The sequence below is a fragment of the Pimephales promelas genome, chromosome 14 (genome assembly GCF_988280905.1).
Source record: "Pimephales promelas chromosome 14, fPimPro1.hap1.1, whole genome shotgun sequence".
NCBI lineage: Eukaryota > Metazoa > Chordata > Actinopteri > Cypriniformes > Leuciscidae > Pimephales > Pimephales promelas.
The window spans coordinates 6,520,914-6,538,411 of NC_142782.1; the positions used below are offsets into that span (position 1 = coordinate 6,520,914).

General features: G+C 35.7%; 1 protein-coding gene across 2 annotated transcripts in view; it reads right to left on the bottom strand.

Moving 5' to 3' along the window:
- Positions 1-3,702: 3,702 nt before the first annotated feature.
- dpp9 (dipeptidyl peptidase 9) overlaps positions 3,703-17,498 on the bottom strand; it is a 41,191-nt gene continuing 27,395 nt past the window's right edge. For both annotated transcript variants that reach the window (XM_039683053.2, XM_039683054.2), the window contains exons 12-21: positions 15,667-15,826; positions 13,113-13,192; positions 12,873-13,025; positions 11,715-11,850; positions 11,485-11,630; positions 10,795-10,941; positions 7,581-7,733; positions 7,111-7,253; positions 4,726-4,837; positions 3,703-4,394 (exon numbers count right to left, since the gene is read on the bottom strand). In XM_039683053.2, the coding sequence (XP_039538987.1) occupies positions 4,302-4,394; positions 4,726-4,837; positions 7,111-7,253; positions 7,581-7,733; positions 10,795-10,941; positions 11,485-11,630; positions 11,715-11,850; positions 12,873-13,025; positions 13,113-13,192; positions 15,667-15,826 (1,323 nt within the window). In that variant the 3' untranslated portion in view covers positions 3,703-4,301. The remainder of the gene's footprint in view (positions 4,395-4,725; positions 4,838-7,110; positions 7,254-7,580; positions 7,734-10,794; positions 10,942-11,484; positions 11,631-11,714; positions 11,851-12,872; positions 13,026-13,112; positions 13,193-15,666; positions 15,827-17,498) is intronic.

Sequence of the window (17,498 nt, forward strand, 5' to 3'; positions counted from 1 at the left end):
ATGAGCACAATTTTTTCTAAAACCAGAACGACGCCTACATTTCTCAATATTAGAACCATCTAAACTGGACTTTAGAGGGCTGCTAAAGTGTTGGGCAGCACTAAATCTGAAGGTAACAATATTTCAATAATCAACTTTAGACATTCTACTTAGGACACGACAACTAAGAGTAATTAAGGTACTAATAGACTGTGTGCTTTATATCGGTGAACACTATTTTGATGGTCCCACAACAGACAAGTACAAGTCAAATTATTCTACTAACGCTAAAATATCTAATATCTAAAATATCTATTAGTAGAATATCTATCTACTAATACTCAGAGTTAGTTGACATAAGAGTTAGTTGACGTATATGGTTGCAAAGTTATAGTTAGTATGGTTAGTAGTTAGAATGTCTAAATGGGACTATCGAAATAAAGCAGGGCCAACTTAAACAATTAAAAATGTAAAAAGATTTATCAACATCTCAAAATCTACCATAAAAGTTCAATGAATACAAATGAAAAACCTGGAGTAATACACTTTGAAAGCCTGTTTGGAAAATGCTGTGAATCATACCAGCTATTCATTCCTTTTGTTTCCCCAAGGAAACAAGTCCATTCACATAGCTAAACTGCATTCAGATCTGCAGTGGATGCAAAAAAAAAGGCAGCACAGCCATGTTTCAAGAACAAACAAATCCTCAAGAGGTCATACACATTTCCTCCAGGAGTTCATCCTGAATTTATTGTATGACCATTTTCCATCCTCTCTCTTGACAAACTCACTGGTCGTTGCCTCTTGTAACCTTAGGACTCTATAAATAAGCTCTGTTACGATCAGTTCTCTTTCGAGGTAGGTCTTGCAACATTGCAACATTCCATAGCCTAGAAATCTAGACGCACCTTAGCAGCAGCAAACATTATTTTGCAGCAAAGTGTGGTCTAGCAACTCTCCGTTGGCTTTTGAAGTGGAAAAACCTAACTCTGGTCAGGGCGTCAGGCCAATCAAACACATCATGTATAGAGTTGGTGCGCGGGCTTAATTCAATAATGGCAGAGTTGTGACGGTTCTGCGCCGTGATTTTCCATAGGTGATTTTCCCTGCTACTTAAAAACAAACATGATTCTGCTGGTGAATAGCGGTCTTTCGATTCGGCTTTTGCCGCAACTCTGGATGACTTGGAGTTAAGAGAACGTCACTTAAGTCATTCTTAAAAAAGGAAGATGTGTTCAAAGTGTTGACGACCGGATACGGCAAAAGTTTAATATATCAACTTGCTCCGCTGGAGGGAAAACTCATTGGACTCACTCATCCACAGCCGTTCGTTGCTTTGGTTGGTTGTGGCGCTATCTTATTGCGTGCAGAGGGATATTGAAAGACAACCTTTTATCCCGCCCCTCTGATTGAGGTATGCCAATTGTGAGTTCCCAGACCTAATATCTTGCCAGGCTAACATTTCCCATGACGCTTTGGGAAAACTCCTTAAACCATAAAAACTGAAGCCAGCAACTGCACTAGCCAATGCCGCAGACTCTGTCTCCTTCACTTCAAAGCCTACTTTGCTGTGGACCCGAGTACACGGCGCAGAAGCAGTGATCCCGCGAGAAGATAAGATGTTTTTACAAGGAATGTGACACCAAGCTACCGGACAAGCACGACACGTGACCAAAATGACACTTGCTTTCCCATCCAAATAGCTCCTTATTACGGCGCTTTCTGAGAATTCAAACTCCTGCCATTTGTGCTGGCTCTGGCCCCAATGCACGTTCACAAAGTGTGTGAATGCAGCGCTTTCCCCATTGAGACTGGGGTGCGCATTTCAAATTATCTTGATAACTGGCTTATCGGTCAACCTTATCGGTATAATAACCTTATCGGTCCCGTGATGTGCTGGCTTTCTATACATCCTTAATTATTTTAACAAATATACTGAATCGCACAAACTGCAGTGTTCTGCGTTTCTATTTTCACGAGGCTCCAGCTGTTGACAGCCTGCCTCGCAAATTGTGTGATGTTGTCATTTTTCCCAGACTGCATTTACATCTGTGCCAGATCCTTTTCTGAATCAGCAGATTTGCGCAGCAGTCGCATCAAGCGACGCGAATACTTTTTGTGCGAAAAAACAAACAAAAATAACGAGTTTATTCGACTATTTCTTTTCTTCCTTGTAGGCCAGAACGAGACTTCCTTATAGATTTCCACGACGCATGCGCGAGAATTGCGATCTAAGCTGGTGTGAGCAGATCGCAAATCTCGCGCATGCGTCGTGGAAATCTAAGGAATTCTCGTTTCTGGCCTACAAGGAAGAAAAGAAATAGTCGAATAAACTCGTTATTTTTGTTTGTTTTTTCGCACAAAAAGTATTCGCGTCGCTTGATAAACATATAGTTGAGCCACGGTAGTCACTTGGGATATTTAAACATTTTCTTCATTGACTTTCTGGGCCGTCAAGAGCCAGTCCCTTAGGAGCCAATGTGGTAGTTATACAGCTCTCAAATTTAATCAAAAATATCTTCATTTGTGTTCCGAAGACGAACGAAGGTCTTACGGGGTTGGTACAGCATGGGGGTGAGTAATTAATGACTTAATTTTCATTTTTGGGTGAACTAACCCTTTAAGAATTTTTTTTAGTCTACAGTTGAGCTTCCGTTTATGTTTGCGGATCTTATATGAGAATAAAAGCCTAAATTCATATATGTTCATCATAAATGAATCAAGTCTCTACATAAAATTTAGACTAAACTCGATTCATATGGATTAGTTTCACAATCGCTTTATGGACTTTTTGCAGTGTCAAAGTGATAGTTGCATGGACTGTCAATGGAGGGACAGAAATCTCAGACTTCATTTAAAATACCTTCATTTGAGTTTCGAAGATAAACAAAAGTCTTATAAGTTTGGAACGACATAAATGGTTAGTTTACCCCAAAATTTCAAAATTGTCATCATTACGCACCCTTAAAGGGATACTCCACTTTTTGTGGAAACAGGCTCATTTTACAACTCCCCCAGAGTTAAACAGTTGAGTTTTACCGTTTTCGAATGTTTTTAGCCAATTTTCTGATATTTAGAAGAATATATATTTAGAAGTCTCATTGACTTCCATAGTAGGAAAATATACTAAGTCAATGACAACAGAAACTGTCTGGTTACTGATATTCTTTTAAATATCAGAAAATCGGCTGAATGGATTCGAAAACGCTAAAACTCAACTGTTTAACTCTGGGGGAGTGGTAAAATGAGCCTATTCCCCCCCCCCCCAAAAAAAAACATGGAGTATCCCTTTAAGTTTCAATAAATGGACTGGGTAGACAGAAAAACTGACCGTCTAAATAAAGTCAGAATATAATATATTGCTCCACATGTGACATTCCTTCCCAGTTGACATCACTAGCCAAAGAGACTTCACTGACAGTTATTGAACTGAATTGAAACTCTGAATTAAACTGAGCTGAATAACGACACTATTACCTTCTGTAGAGCTGCTTTATATGAATAATACATGATATTTTCTGTATTGTAGTGCTATATATATATATACACCGGTAAATGTGACTTGACTCACCTTTCACGATCCAACCAATTCCTGATGGAATAAAAATCAAGCCCCACCCTATAAATTTCCTCATTAAATATGTTGAGTCCCTTGGAAATACTATACAAATACCCAAAGTCTTGAAATGAAAATACACTATTTCGATTAAAACAGCATACAAGTTCATAAAAAATATGTTCCTTTAATAATACACACTTAAAATATGAACTGCAGGTAGTAGTGTGGTGTCCTTACGTGAGAGCCACACGAGCGTGGCCAACAGTGACGCTGGAATTCATGTTGGACCGATACACGACTGCATTCATAGCACTGAAAAAGCTTAAGTTAAATGAGCAGTTAACAGGAAAAGGGGGATGGGGTGATAAGAGCATTTCTGTATGTATGTGTAGAAATCCAGTCTCTGTATTCTGATAAGCCACTAACTACAAATTTAAAAAATAAAGACACATTTGGCAACATAATCAGTGTTCCAAAGGGAGCCGGAAAAGAAACATTACCTAGGTGTGGCACAATCCAAAATCTGTTTAATGAGGTTAATGAGCTACTGGGTTCTTCTCCGTTCTCAGACGTGTCCTTTCTGTTAAAAGTGTGCCGACATGCGCAAAATTACACAAAGTTTGGGAACAAGTCTGTTTCTGGCTGCTGCAAAGACACTCCCTTCCAGAAAGAGTGCGAGAAAGCATAAGATGGGTTCAGGGACCAGTATTCTGTCGTTCCTGCTGAAGGAAGTGGAGGAGGGTGGGACTGGAGAAGGCCCTGATCAGAGGTGCTGTTGGAGGAAGTACAGTAGCATGATCTCGTAGTGCTCTCCGGACTCAGGACAGCGAATGCTGTGTCTCTCATTGGGGTAGATCTATGGAGGAAAAAGTAGGATGAATGATTTGGTTGAGGGGAAGAAAAAAATAAGTAGTAAGATTGTATGAAGAGTTCAGATGCAAAAGCCTCTAAATGCCATTTGAAATTTTCTTCTTTAATGATGATTTTTATCAAACTTGTATATTTAAGTTCAGTAATTTCACTTAAATAACAATTAATAGGTAATTATCATTGCCATTTAAGTGAAATTACTGAACTTAAATATACAAGCTTGATAAAAATTATCATTCTAGAAGAAAATTTCAAATGGCATTTAGAGGCTTTTGCATCTGAACTCTTCGTATATTTTTAATGCTCTGTTTTCAAACCTGTAGCTGATATGGCTTTCCTGCACGGATGAGTTGAGACACCAGGAAGTTGGTGTGGAAAAAGTGCACATTTTCATCAAGGAACCCATGTAAAATCAGTAATCGGTTTGGCCTTGGGGAAAAAAACAAAAACAAAGGAAAAAAGTTAGTGTCAAGTTAGCACAGTGAAAATATAACCAATTGCTTTAATAATACATTCTGAGAAGAGTTAAAGGGATAGTTCACTTTGAAATTAATTTTTGATATGTTTTAGCTTACCTCAAGGGCACCCACGATGTAGGTGTCTTTGTTTCCTCAGAATTTTCAATTTTGATATTTTTAAGTCAAACCGTTTTTGTCTGTCAGTCATTTAATGGAAGTTTATGGGGTCTACCCTGGGTTCACCTCAAAGAGCATGCACAGAAAAGTCCTGGGCTAGACTCGTAAATGTAAGTACACATTGATGGCCTAAGACACGAAACGAGCGGTTTGTGTGCGCTTTGTTCTGCGCAAGCGCCGGAAGTGATCTCTTGCGCAGTTGCGAAAAAAAAAAATCATTGTTGATATATCGAAATCGTCTTCCATTGCAATTTCCTGTATATCTAAATATGTTTAGATCTTCACAGTGAAGGTTCTGAAATCTGTAAACAATGAGTGACATACACATGCGACAGATCACTTCCGGGGCTTTCCGGCACACTTGCGCAGACGCAATGCGCTTGTAAAAACAATATAATTACTGTTCGTTTACTCACACAAACCGCTCGTTTCGTGTCTTAGGCCATCAATGTGTACTTACATTTACGAGTCATTAAATCATGTTTAATTTGGACTTCTCTGTGCATGCTCTTTGAGGTGGTGACCATTGACCTCCATTATATGACTGACAGACAAGAACGGTTTGACCTAAAAATATCAAAATTGAAAATACTTTGGAAATAAAGACACCTACATCTTGGATGCCCTTAAGGTAAGCTAAAACATACCAAAAATTAATTTCAAAGTGAACTGTCCCTTTAACTATATGGTTTGATCGAAATGGAGAGTTTCATATCTCCAAGATCAAATTTACCTAGATACAAAATAGGAAGAAACTTTTGAGAAGGTATTTTAACCCTATAAAGCCTACTGGGTAACACTTTACTTGATGGGGTGTTCATTAAACCGACATGACACCTTCATAACCATGACATGACATATATCTTCAAAATGAAGTAGGGTTTATGCATGTTTATGACAACTGTCATTAAGTGTCTTTCGCTCAATAATGACATTTTGAATGCAAATATGACATTGTTTGAGATGTCTTTGTTATGACATCTTGACATAAACCACATCATAACCTGCCAGTGTCTTTGTCATGACATCTTGACATAAAAGATGTAATGTAATGTTAACCAATAAAGCTAGGTGGTTTCTTAAGTTTGATCATTAATCTACTATGTCATGTTCATGACAGGTTGTGTTGTCTTAGTAATGTCAAGTTGTCATGACAAAGACACTGACAGGTTATGATGTATTGGTTTATGTCAAAGTGTCAAAACAAAGACATCTCAAACAATGTCATATTTACATTATAACTGAGCAAATGAAACTTAATGACAGTTGTCACAAACATGCCTAAAACTTCCTTCATATTAACAACATATGTCATGTCATGATTATGAAGGTCTCATGTTAGTCTTATGCACACCCCTTCAAGTAAAATGTTACCATAGTGTATATATATAAAGAAAAAAATCAAATTAATATTGATCAAATAGGCTTTTGAGGAATGTTTACTTATACATATTTCAATCATTATTGTACTGCATTGAATTATTTTATATTTAAAGTGACGCAACCCCCCAGCACAATAAAAACTACATAGATTTGATCATAAAACTAAGCATTTAAATACCATCTTCCTGGGAGACATACAGTGAAAACTTATATGTATATGCCTTTTTTAGCAAGTAGTGCTATAGTAGCGTTATAAAGATCTCATTGATTTACATTGCAAGCTATTATTTCTTCATCTTAAATTTTGACCTAATACATTTCAGAAACCCCACCAATCTCCTTATTTTTGCTCAGTTGGCACATCTGAATAAAATTACGGTGTTTTTTTTCCCTCTCTCGAGTATTAACTCCATATTCTCATATCTCATCCATCAGGCTTTCATGGCTCAAATAATATTAAATATGATACTCAACAAAAAAAAAACATGCAAAAACCTGTCTAAACGCTCAAACTATTAAACAAATAAGACTTTTCTGTCCATTATAACAAAATCCAAGCAATTTTAGATGTTTTTTTTTTTAAGGTTAGAAGACAATCCCTGAGATGAAGTTGTATGCCAAGAACACATAATCAGGGTGAACGAACGTGAAACATGTCCTCTGGCCTGAGCCGCAGTAACTCACTCGTTGGGAAGTTTGTCGACGTGCAGTGCGACGGAGCCCGCCTCATATCCCTGCTGGTTATTTTCAGGCACGTCCATGTAGCGTTCGGTGTAGCCAGTATCGTATGCCATCCACACCGTCACAGGAGCTCCTGCAACAGCCACCTGGGGCACAGAATGGGTAACTTGCTTAACACATGATCAGAACAAACAGAAAATAATTTTAGTCTCAAAGTACACACGTTTGAAAGTGTTTCTTCCTTTATATCCAAAACACAGCTCTAATTTTGTATTGTAGTAATTCCAAAATCATACAAAATTGAATTGATCATGATTACAATTTCATAAAAGCAATTCAATCTCTAGTAAGGTGCATTTGAGACGCCACCTGCTGGTGAAAGTGCATGAATGGGTGGGGTTGAGGGACAGTTGAGAAAAAGAGAAAGACATTTTAAGATGATGACATATCATTGGGGCAGCTGTAAATCTCACCTTGAAGATGTTTGGCCTGTGAATGAGGCCCATGAGAGAGAGGAATCCACCGTATGACCAACCATGGATGGCAACCCGACTCAAGTCTATGAACTTGTACTTCTCTGCCACAAACTGAAGCCCCTCCACTTGATCTTCAATCTCCACCTGCCCCTGAGATTGAGGAGAAAATCATAGGAATATGAATAAAGAGTACCGTATCCCATGTTCCATGTGTGCATTCAACGATCTTTACCTTCAACCATGTGAAATACTCAAGGTAATTTGAATGTTTCTTTCAAATACACCATTTTTTTTTTACTTATTGATTAGAATGATTTGTTTAATGTTTTTAAAAGAAGTCTTAGTTTAGGGTCCAGTTCTCACTATTAACTAGCTGCTCATCAACATGCATATTACAAGGATTTTGGCTGTTTATTAGTAATTAACCACATATTAATGCCTTATTCTGCATGACCTTATTGCACATACCTAATCCTACACAATTCTAAACTTAACAACTACCTTACTAACTATTAATAATCATAAATTAGGAGTTTGAGACAAAAGTCATTTTTGCTGATAATTTACTGATAATTTTTCATCCAAGATATCCATGTCATTCTTTCTTCAGTCAAAAAGAAATTAAGGTTTTTGATGAAAACATTCCAGGATTTTTCACCATATAATGGACTTCAATGGGAACCAAACGGTTCAAGGTCCAAAAGACACTTTCAGTGCAAACTGCAAACCGTTCAAAGGGCTTCAAACGATTTCAGACGATGAATAAGGGTCTTATCAAGTGAAACGATCGCTCATTTTAAAAATAAACAACACCGTTTAAGTTTTATAAGCTCAAATGGCCGCCTTGCTCTGTCATGTGCATTCGTGACTCTCCTTTTCGAGCTCGTTCATCAAAATGAATAAACCTTTTTTGTGTCATTTGGTTGATTCAACAAATAATTCTTATTCATCGTCTGGAATCGTTTAAAGCCCTTTGAACAGTTTGCAGTTTGCACTGGATCTGTGTTTTGGACCTTGAACCGTTTGGTTCCCATTGAAGACCATTATATGGAGAAAAATCCTGGAATGTTTTCATCAAAAACCTTAATTTCTTTTCGACTGAAGAAAGAAAGACATGGACATCTTGGGTGACATGGGGTGAGTAAATTATCAGGAACATTTTTTTGAAAAGTGAACTACTCCTTTAATACTTAGTTAATAGTGAGAGTTGGAAACTAATCTAATGTGTGACCGAATGTCACTTATGCTCACCAAGTCTGCATTAATTTGATCAAAAATACAGTAAAACAACATTGTAAACATTACAGTTCAAAATCATTAAATCATTTTAAAATATAATTTATTCCTGTGATTTTAAAGTTGAATTTTCAACTGGCATTACTCCAGTTTTCAGTGTCACCTGATCCTTCAGAATTCCAATATGCTGACATTTCTTATCAATTTTGAAAACAGTTTTGCTGCTCAAGATTTTTTATTTATTTTTTGGAAACCCATGATACACATTGTTTCTGGATTCTTTGCTGAATGGAAAGCTTAAAAGACCAATTTATTTTAGATAGAAATCTTTTATAACATTCTAAATGTCTTAAAAAAAATATTAATTTAAAAAAAAAAAATAGAAGTTTTGAACCATAGTGTATATACAAGCGTTGCTAGGCGACTTTTTCTGGGTGAAAGCTAGGTGGTTTCTTACTGATCTGAGACAAATCAGCTTATCCTTTATTTATAAAACATTAACTTGTAATTAATAAGCAGTAGTCATCACCAAATACAAGTTATCATACAAATTGACTTCACATCACACATGAGTGACCTTCAATGAGCAGTGATAGAAATGAGTTGGACAGAACTGAAGGCGTCTAATTCAGTCTTTGATCGAGTAACAAGTGGGATCATATGTCAGAGCCAGTGGGAGCTATAACTCAGTAATCATTTTTACACCTTAGCCAACCATTCCAACCACTTAAATTGCAGCATGATCATATTTGTGTCTATATAAAGTATTTATGCAACCGGTTTTCAACACATGCTGGCTGACCTTTTAAAAGCAAACCATAATGTGTTAAATGTGAGGCAACGGTTTACAACTGGCATTAAGATGTGTTTTGGCCGACTGGATCACACGTGTAAATGGTGTCTAAGAACCTGTTTACACCTGGTAATAAGATGCGATTTGGTAGATCGAGTCAAAAGTTCAGGAAAGAGACACATGGGCATTTACTTTCAACCTCCTCTGTACTGATGGTATTGTTTTATTATAATGCGTTTACTTCCACTTTGATTTTTAGCGTTTTACAGCGCGTTTTCTTTAACCTGTTAACATCCGCTCTTTCGACATGTATGTGAAGAGTGTGCTTAACTGAAAGAAAGCAACTATAAAAGGACTCGTGGAACTACCGGTTCGTTTGCACTTGCATTTTGCCATTTCCTATTCTTCATCTGGGCAGACCTCAAACTCTGACAGACGTTACAACACACAGACAGGGGTTGGATAAATATGTTTTGCTTTTAAAACTGTGTTTTAATGCGAGTATAGGCCTACACACGTATAGAGATCGCACCCGCATGTCTCTAACACACACACACAGGTTACGTTACCTAGAAAACATTTGACCTGGCTGGCAGAACGATTGCCTTTGCCTACATCTTTGCGGTGACAAGACAAACATATTTAAGACCTATCCAATCTGAATTTAAGACAATTTAATACTTTTTAAGGCCTTATTTTTAAGAAAATTGATTTAAGACTTTTTAATACTTTTTAATGACCCGCGGCCACCCTGAATAATGATAAGTCTATAAAGCCACAATATCAACTCGGACAATGTCATGTTTAATTATTTAAAAAATAGTGTTTTTTCCATTTCCTGAAAGTAGCATTTATTGTAGATAAAAGGTTTCCACCCGACAACGACTATATGAAGAGTTCAGATGCAAAAGCCTCTAAATGCCATTTGAAATGTTCTTCTAAAATGACCATTTTTATCAAGCTTGTATATTTAAGTTCAGTAATTTCACTTAAATGACAATTAATAGGTAATCTTCATTGCAATTTAAGTGAAATTACTGAACTTAAATATACAAGCTTGATAAAAATGATCATTTTAGAAGAAAATTTCAAATGGCACTTAGAGGCTTTTGCATCTGAACTCTTCATATATTAATATGATGTTGTTCAGAGTCACAATTGTAGACTGTCAGTTCTAATTACCATTTTGTTTTTAAGGGCCCCCTCAAACTTAAGGCCTCTTTGGCACGACCCTCTTCCATCGATGACCACCACTGCATAACCCAGAGATGCCAACGTGTTCAGACGCAGATACTTCACACCCTTGTAGGAGTTATTTACTAACTGCACCTGAAAAACAGAAAGGAAAAAGGGAAACATGTTAAAAGTAGACATATTAAAGAATTTAGCTGTGTCACAAACCAAAATTTCAATGGGCACCAAGACATTCAATTCAGTACTGCATTTAGTAGGCATAGCCCACCGTAAAATAAGATGTAGTCCCTTACTCACTCAAATTGTTTGTATTTAAAATGTATATGAATAAAAAAAAAGAAGCTTTTTTTCATGCATGTACAATGAATGGTGAGTGGAGCTTTCAAAGAACAAATGGCACCACAACAGTTTTCATAGAAAAGCAGAGCAAAAACATTTTGTATTTAAATATTTCCATCCAATGGGTTGTGAACGCCTGAAACCATATCAATTAATCAGTTAACTGAACCAATTAGGCAAATTTATCATTTTTTTTAATTGTTATTATTTTGGAGCTTTGAAAGACCCAGCCAAAGGAACATCCCGAGGGTGAGCAAATGTCACAATTAACATTTTGGGTAAAACTATTACTTAATGGCCAGTTTTCCAAAAAAAAAAATACTTCTCAGCCAAACCAACCTGTGGGCCGCCGTACACAAACAGGATTGTGGGGTGTTTTTTGCCTGGTTTCAGGTTGTGTGGTTTGTACAGCATTCCATATAGGCGGAAACCGGAATTGGCAGGGAAGCTAAATATCTCAGGAGGGACATAATCAGCTGGACAACCTGCACAACACAGACAAAAGCAAACAGGTTATTAGAGCATGTGTTATTCTTTCCAACAGCTGTGCAACATCACCCTGACCTCACCTGTAGCCTCCATCATGCTCGCCCAGAACTCCGGCTCCTTGTGTATGGGGTCACTGTCAGAACCCGTCAGTTTGTAGACATGAACACACGGAGGCGTGCTCACGTTACTGTAGTGGCTGATGAACATGTCAAAGTTCTGTATTGAAACGGGAGAAACATGGTTCTATATTGAAACAGTCATGGAACACTGCTTGGTTTGCTTCGGCAAGATATTGTAAAATAAAACTTCTTCCGTTTTTTTTTTTTATACTGCAGGACAGTTATCTCCATCAGTAGTGTTTGGACACGTGTATGGTTTTTAATAACCAGAATAATTATCAATTAAAAACGTTTGCTAGTTTAAGTAACAGTAATGTTTATGCAATTTGAAAAAAATTAGGGCTCTCAAACGATTAATCGCGATTTATCACATCCAAAATAAAAGTTTGTGTTTACATAATATATGTGCACTGTGTATAATAATTTTCTATATATAAATACACACACATGCATGTATATTTAAGAAAAAAATATTATTTATATATAAAACATTTATATTTACATATAATATAAATTATCTATAAATCTTTATACAGTATATACATGAAAATATTTCTTAAATATATACAAGCATGCGTATATATACATATATATATATATATATATACATAAAATAATTATACACAGTGCACCCACATATATTATGTAAACACAAACTTTTATTTTGGATGCGATTAATCACGATTAATCGTTTGACAGCCCTTAAAAATATATATATTAAATTTAACATAAGATAAACCATGAATAATAAATGCTGTAAAAGTATTGTTCATATTAATTCACAGAACTATTGTATTAACTAACATCAATGTATTCAATCGTATTCTAATGTGTTAGTGAATTGTAACATCTACTTTCCTCCACCCAAGCACCCCGTAAGATACAACCCATGATGCAACGACGTGAAACTCTTGATTAAAACTGGAAAAAAGTGACAAATTCTGGATATTCTAAGCCGAACATATATGATTAAATATTAATTTTCTTCAGGCTGGGATTCTTTGCCAGAAAGAAACAAGCTTCGGCCTTTTTTTTTTTTTTTGTAAAAAAATCATTTGCTATTTTTGTATGTTTCAGAATGCTATTTTGTCACCAATGATTTGGTAGGCACACACACACCTGGCTGACAGAGCAGCTGTGAGAGAAGCCTGGCTTAGTAAGTCTGACGATTTCTCCAGGAGATTCGTATCTGACAACATAAAGATGGTGCTCAAGTGGAGTATCTTTTGTGCCCTGGAAGTACACCAGTTTGGTGTCTTCGTTGACCCAGATCTGCAAATACAGATGAAAGAAAAATGTAAAGAACGGGAATTTGTGCAAGACATTTATATGTTGAATTTGTTGAATAATACAGCAAACCTTTGATCCGTGTCTAGCCAAGACTTCCCACTCTCCACTCGTAATAGTCACCTCCTCTTCTATCTGGCATTTAAAATCATCTAATAATAATGATAAAAAAAGGTAAGTCACTCATATTACAAGGCGCCATGCTTACATTTTGATAGGACAAGCCATAGTTAAAACCGTGACCACGTAAATAAATAAATACTTAAATAAATATAGAAAATTATAAACACTTAAATAAATATAATAATAAATAATAATATAATAATAAAATAAATAATAAATACTTATATAAATCTAGAAAATAGAAAGTAAATAAAATAGTAAATAGGGAAAGTAAATAAATAAAATAGGGAAAGTAAATAAAATAGTAAATATAAAATAGTAAATATAATAACTTGATAAAACAAAGAATACTTTTTTTGTTAAAATTAATCCTGAATTTATTTTGCATTACTCTTTCCTTAATTTAATTTGTCCTGTATTTATTTTTATTCTTTGAAATTCCTTTCTTATATTTATTATTTCTGGATATGAGAAAGGCTCCAGTGGTTGAGAGCTCACATATAGAAACATTAGATGATAGTGATATATATTGGAATTGTGCACAGGATGTGGCAGATCAACTGGACAGATGTACAGTATGTTATTTTTTTACATCAATCAATTACAACCTCAAGGTTCCTAGCTGACCTTGATGGAGTTATGGATCATGAGACTAGCTGAATAGAGAAGTTGTGATGAAGTGTTGGGTTTGCCGGGATCACAAGTAGTTCTGTTTACTTGTGTCTGTCAAGTAGATCCATATTCAATCCATACTCAGTCGACCGATTCGTCGGTTTTGCCGATATATTGGTACCGATAGTTGATTGGTGGAACTATCGTTATCGGCAAAAATGCACACCGATAGTTTTTTACGGGTTGCGTCCGTTGCTGGAGCGGCTGAGAAAGGCGCGCGGTCTTTACACCGCACGAGAGCGCTCAGAAGAGACTGCTGGCATTATACAGAACGAGAGCGGCCTCTAGTGGACAAACAACAAACTATCACTGGCTGAGTTGCTTACGTTAACACGCAAAGGCATGCGCGCAGCAGATGTGAAACGGTATGAACACTAAAGTACATATTGCCATATTATTATTAAGTAATTAATTTATTGACCAGATGCTGCATTAGCAGAGAAATAACAGGAGTATGTTTGCTGTCGAGTCTGAGAGGAATAACATTAACGGCTACCTCAAGTGACTAAAGCAATGTGACAGAAGCACACGTAGACATGACCCAAATGTTTTATGTCGCAATTGTTACCATCTATTTCCATTAGTTTATATCCGACTGGACTGGTCACTTTTATGCATTCATTAGCCGGAGAAGTTGCATATTTAAAGCTAGTGACGTGATTGCTTTCTCAACATGTTCATGCAGCTGACAGAAACAAACAAATCAGAAATCATTCGATTTCAGTTATTGTTTTATCACTTCAATATATATTGTTATTTTAATTAGATAATCATCAAGTTTTCTAAAAGAGAAGCAAATAAAGTGAGAGTCTATACATGTAGTATAGGATCTACATTTATGTAATTTTAATGCTATGGCCTTTGCTGTTATTTAAATATCTGGCCATCTTAAGGCATGACTCTTTGAATTTATATGAAATGGTAACACTTTACAATAAGATTCCATTTTTAGAATTAACTAAGGTTAATAAGTGTTGTAGAAGTATTCACTGTTTATTAATTTCAACATTAAGTAATACATTTTAAATTTAGTTTTAAATTTAATTTGATATGTTATAACCTTAGTTAATGTACTATAAACTAACATGAACGATCAAGGTACAATCGTATTGCTCAAATAATGGTGCATGCAGTAAAACTGTGTATTGTATATCGCACAATGCATAGTTCATTAAAGCAAGATTACATCCTTGTTAACAAATGGGACTTGCAAAGTGTTACCTAAGAATTTAAAATGTTCTAGGTTATAGCTAAAAAAACAAAACAAAACAAAACACATATTTGAACTGTAATATTTTATGTTCTCAGTTTAATATATTAATTTTTTATATAGTTCAGCACTGTTTTACTTGGAGAGTTGTATCCATTTAAAAAAAAAAATAAAAATAAAAATTGGTTGAATAATCTGTTATCGGCATGCATGGTTAAACCTAAATATCGGTATTACTGATTTTTTATAAGTAAAATTTCATGAACTATTGATTGGCTAAGGATTGTATAATGATGTTTTACATTTTTAATATGGTGTTAAGAAAATCAATATTTTGATTAGGTGATCAGTCAGGGTTGCCAATGCTTGGTGCCACATTTTTTCCTCAATGTATTGACTAGCATGGAAAGCAAAAAAAAGCAGCCTCTGTGTAGGGTAAAGCATAAATTTACAATTTTTTTTATTTGAATGGTATTATGTATAATTTGCTTGACTGGGTGTCAGAACATTCACTAATTCTTTTAAATTGCAGTGTCATTTTCATTGCATCATATCTGCATATTTGCACTTCTGATCAAACCTGGGCAAAGAGACATACACAACTGCACGTTTAACACTGACCTTCTGAAGGGCTGTATTCTCTGGACCACTGCTGGCAGCCTGGCTGTAAGAGACTGGTTATTCTGTACAAATGGCAGAAGCCCGTTTGTGATTCGTTCACCCACAAGAAGCTGATCTTGTCATTAGTTGTTTGAATGAAGGGATAGAAGATATCATGAACCTATTGGGAAATAAGAAATGAATAGAAAACAGTCAATAAACCAAGACTTTGGTCATGTTTGAAATAACATTCATATACTATTTTCGAATGATATAGTTCTTTGTGAATCTAAACGTACATTTGGAAAAATTGAAAATGTATCCCAAAATGATCTTACATTATGTGTGCCATTTCACATGCTGCTTTTAAAAGATTCACCCTGAGTATTTTGTGCAGTTTGCAGTAGGGGTGGGAAAAAAAAAAAAAAAATCGATACAGCATAGTATCGGGATATTTTCTGTGGCAATACTGTATCGATACACGGGCGCCAAGTATCGATCTTTTTTGCAATATTTAATTATAAAATTATCTGTTTTACTTTCCGGTTTTCTTCATTGGTTTCTCTATTTTTCACTGCTTGAGAACATAGGTTGAATCCGAAATCGCCCACTAAACAATCATTCACTAAGTTAGGCTTATTCCCTAAGTGAGTCCACTAATACTGTTCACTTGAAGCAGTGAATGAAAACGAGTGAGCAAATTCGGACAGCCGTTGAGCGAAAGCTGGAGGCTACACGTTGATGCAGTGTAATGTGGGAGAGAGACGCGATCTGACACGCATCCCATTTTCTCACAAATGTTCATTTAAGACTTCATTTAAATCATTTTAGGACGCTCTTATTTGATAAAACGGACATTTTGCCATAATTTGTGTGTGTAATGATTTGTTCAAGCCCAAAAGAGAAATCGATACCGACACGCGTCTGTTCTGTGCGTGTCTGTAATACAGGCAGGATTGAACGGATACTGCGTAATTGCGTTTAAAAAAAAGTTTGTTCTTGCGTTGCCGCGGTGGGCAAGTGATGAAACAGCTGTTGCGACTGAACACATAACACCGACTATCGTAGCAAGCCTGGAGCTCAACATTCATGTGAGAGGTCTCCTATTCAGAGAATAATTACGTCCTGTCCTGTGTCCTGAATGTCCAAGAACAAGTTTTTGCACTTCAGTTAATATAACTGAAGTGCAAATGTAGAAGATAATGTTTACAGAATTAAATGTGACATTTAATTAAAGTGAGTTGAGCAGTCTTATTTTGCTCATTTTTGTGATGTCTTTGAATAACATGGGGAACATGAATCGCAATATATTGCTTGTATCGCAATATATTGAGAATCGCAAAATTGAATCGTGGTCCAAATTTTGCGATACTATCGAATAGTCACATTGTTGCCAATTCCTACCCCTAGTTTGCAGTAACTAGTCCTCTAGTATAACATTCTAGAATACACAGACTGTCGTGTAAAAGTTGGGGGGGCTGGCATTTTTCTCTTTAAATGCTCATTAAGGCTGCATTCATTTGAAAATAAATATTGTGAAATATTAAAATTGTTTACATTTTAAAATTTGTATAAATAAAAATTATTAATATTAAAAATAAATAAATTAATTAATTAAATGGAATATTCACCAGCCATTACTCCAGTCTTAAGTGTCACATGATCCTTCAGGAATCATTGTAATATGCTGGATTTGGTGCTCATGAAACATTTCTCATTATAATCAATGTTGAAAACTTGTGCTGCTTAAAGGGATACTCCACTTTTTTTTAAAAATAGGCTCATTTCACAACTCCCCCAGAGTTAAATAGTTAAGTTTTATCGTTTTCGAATCCATTCAGCCGATTTTCTGA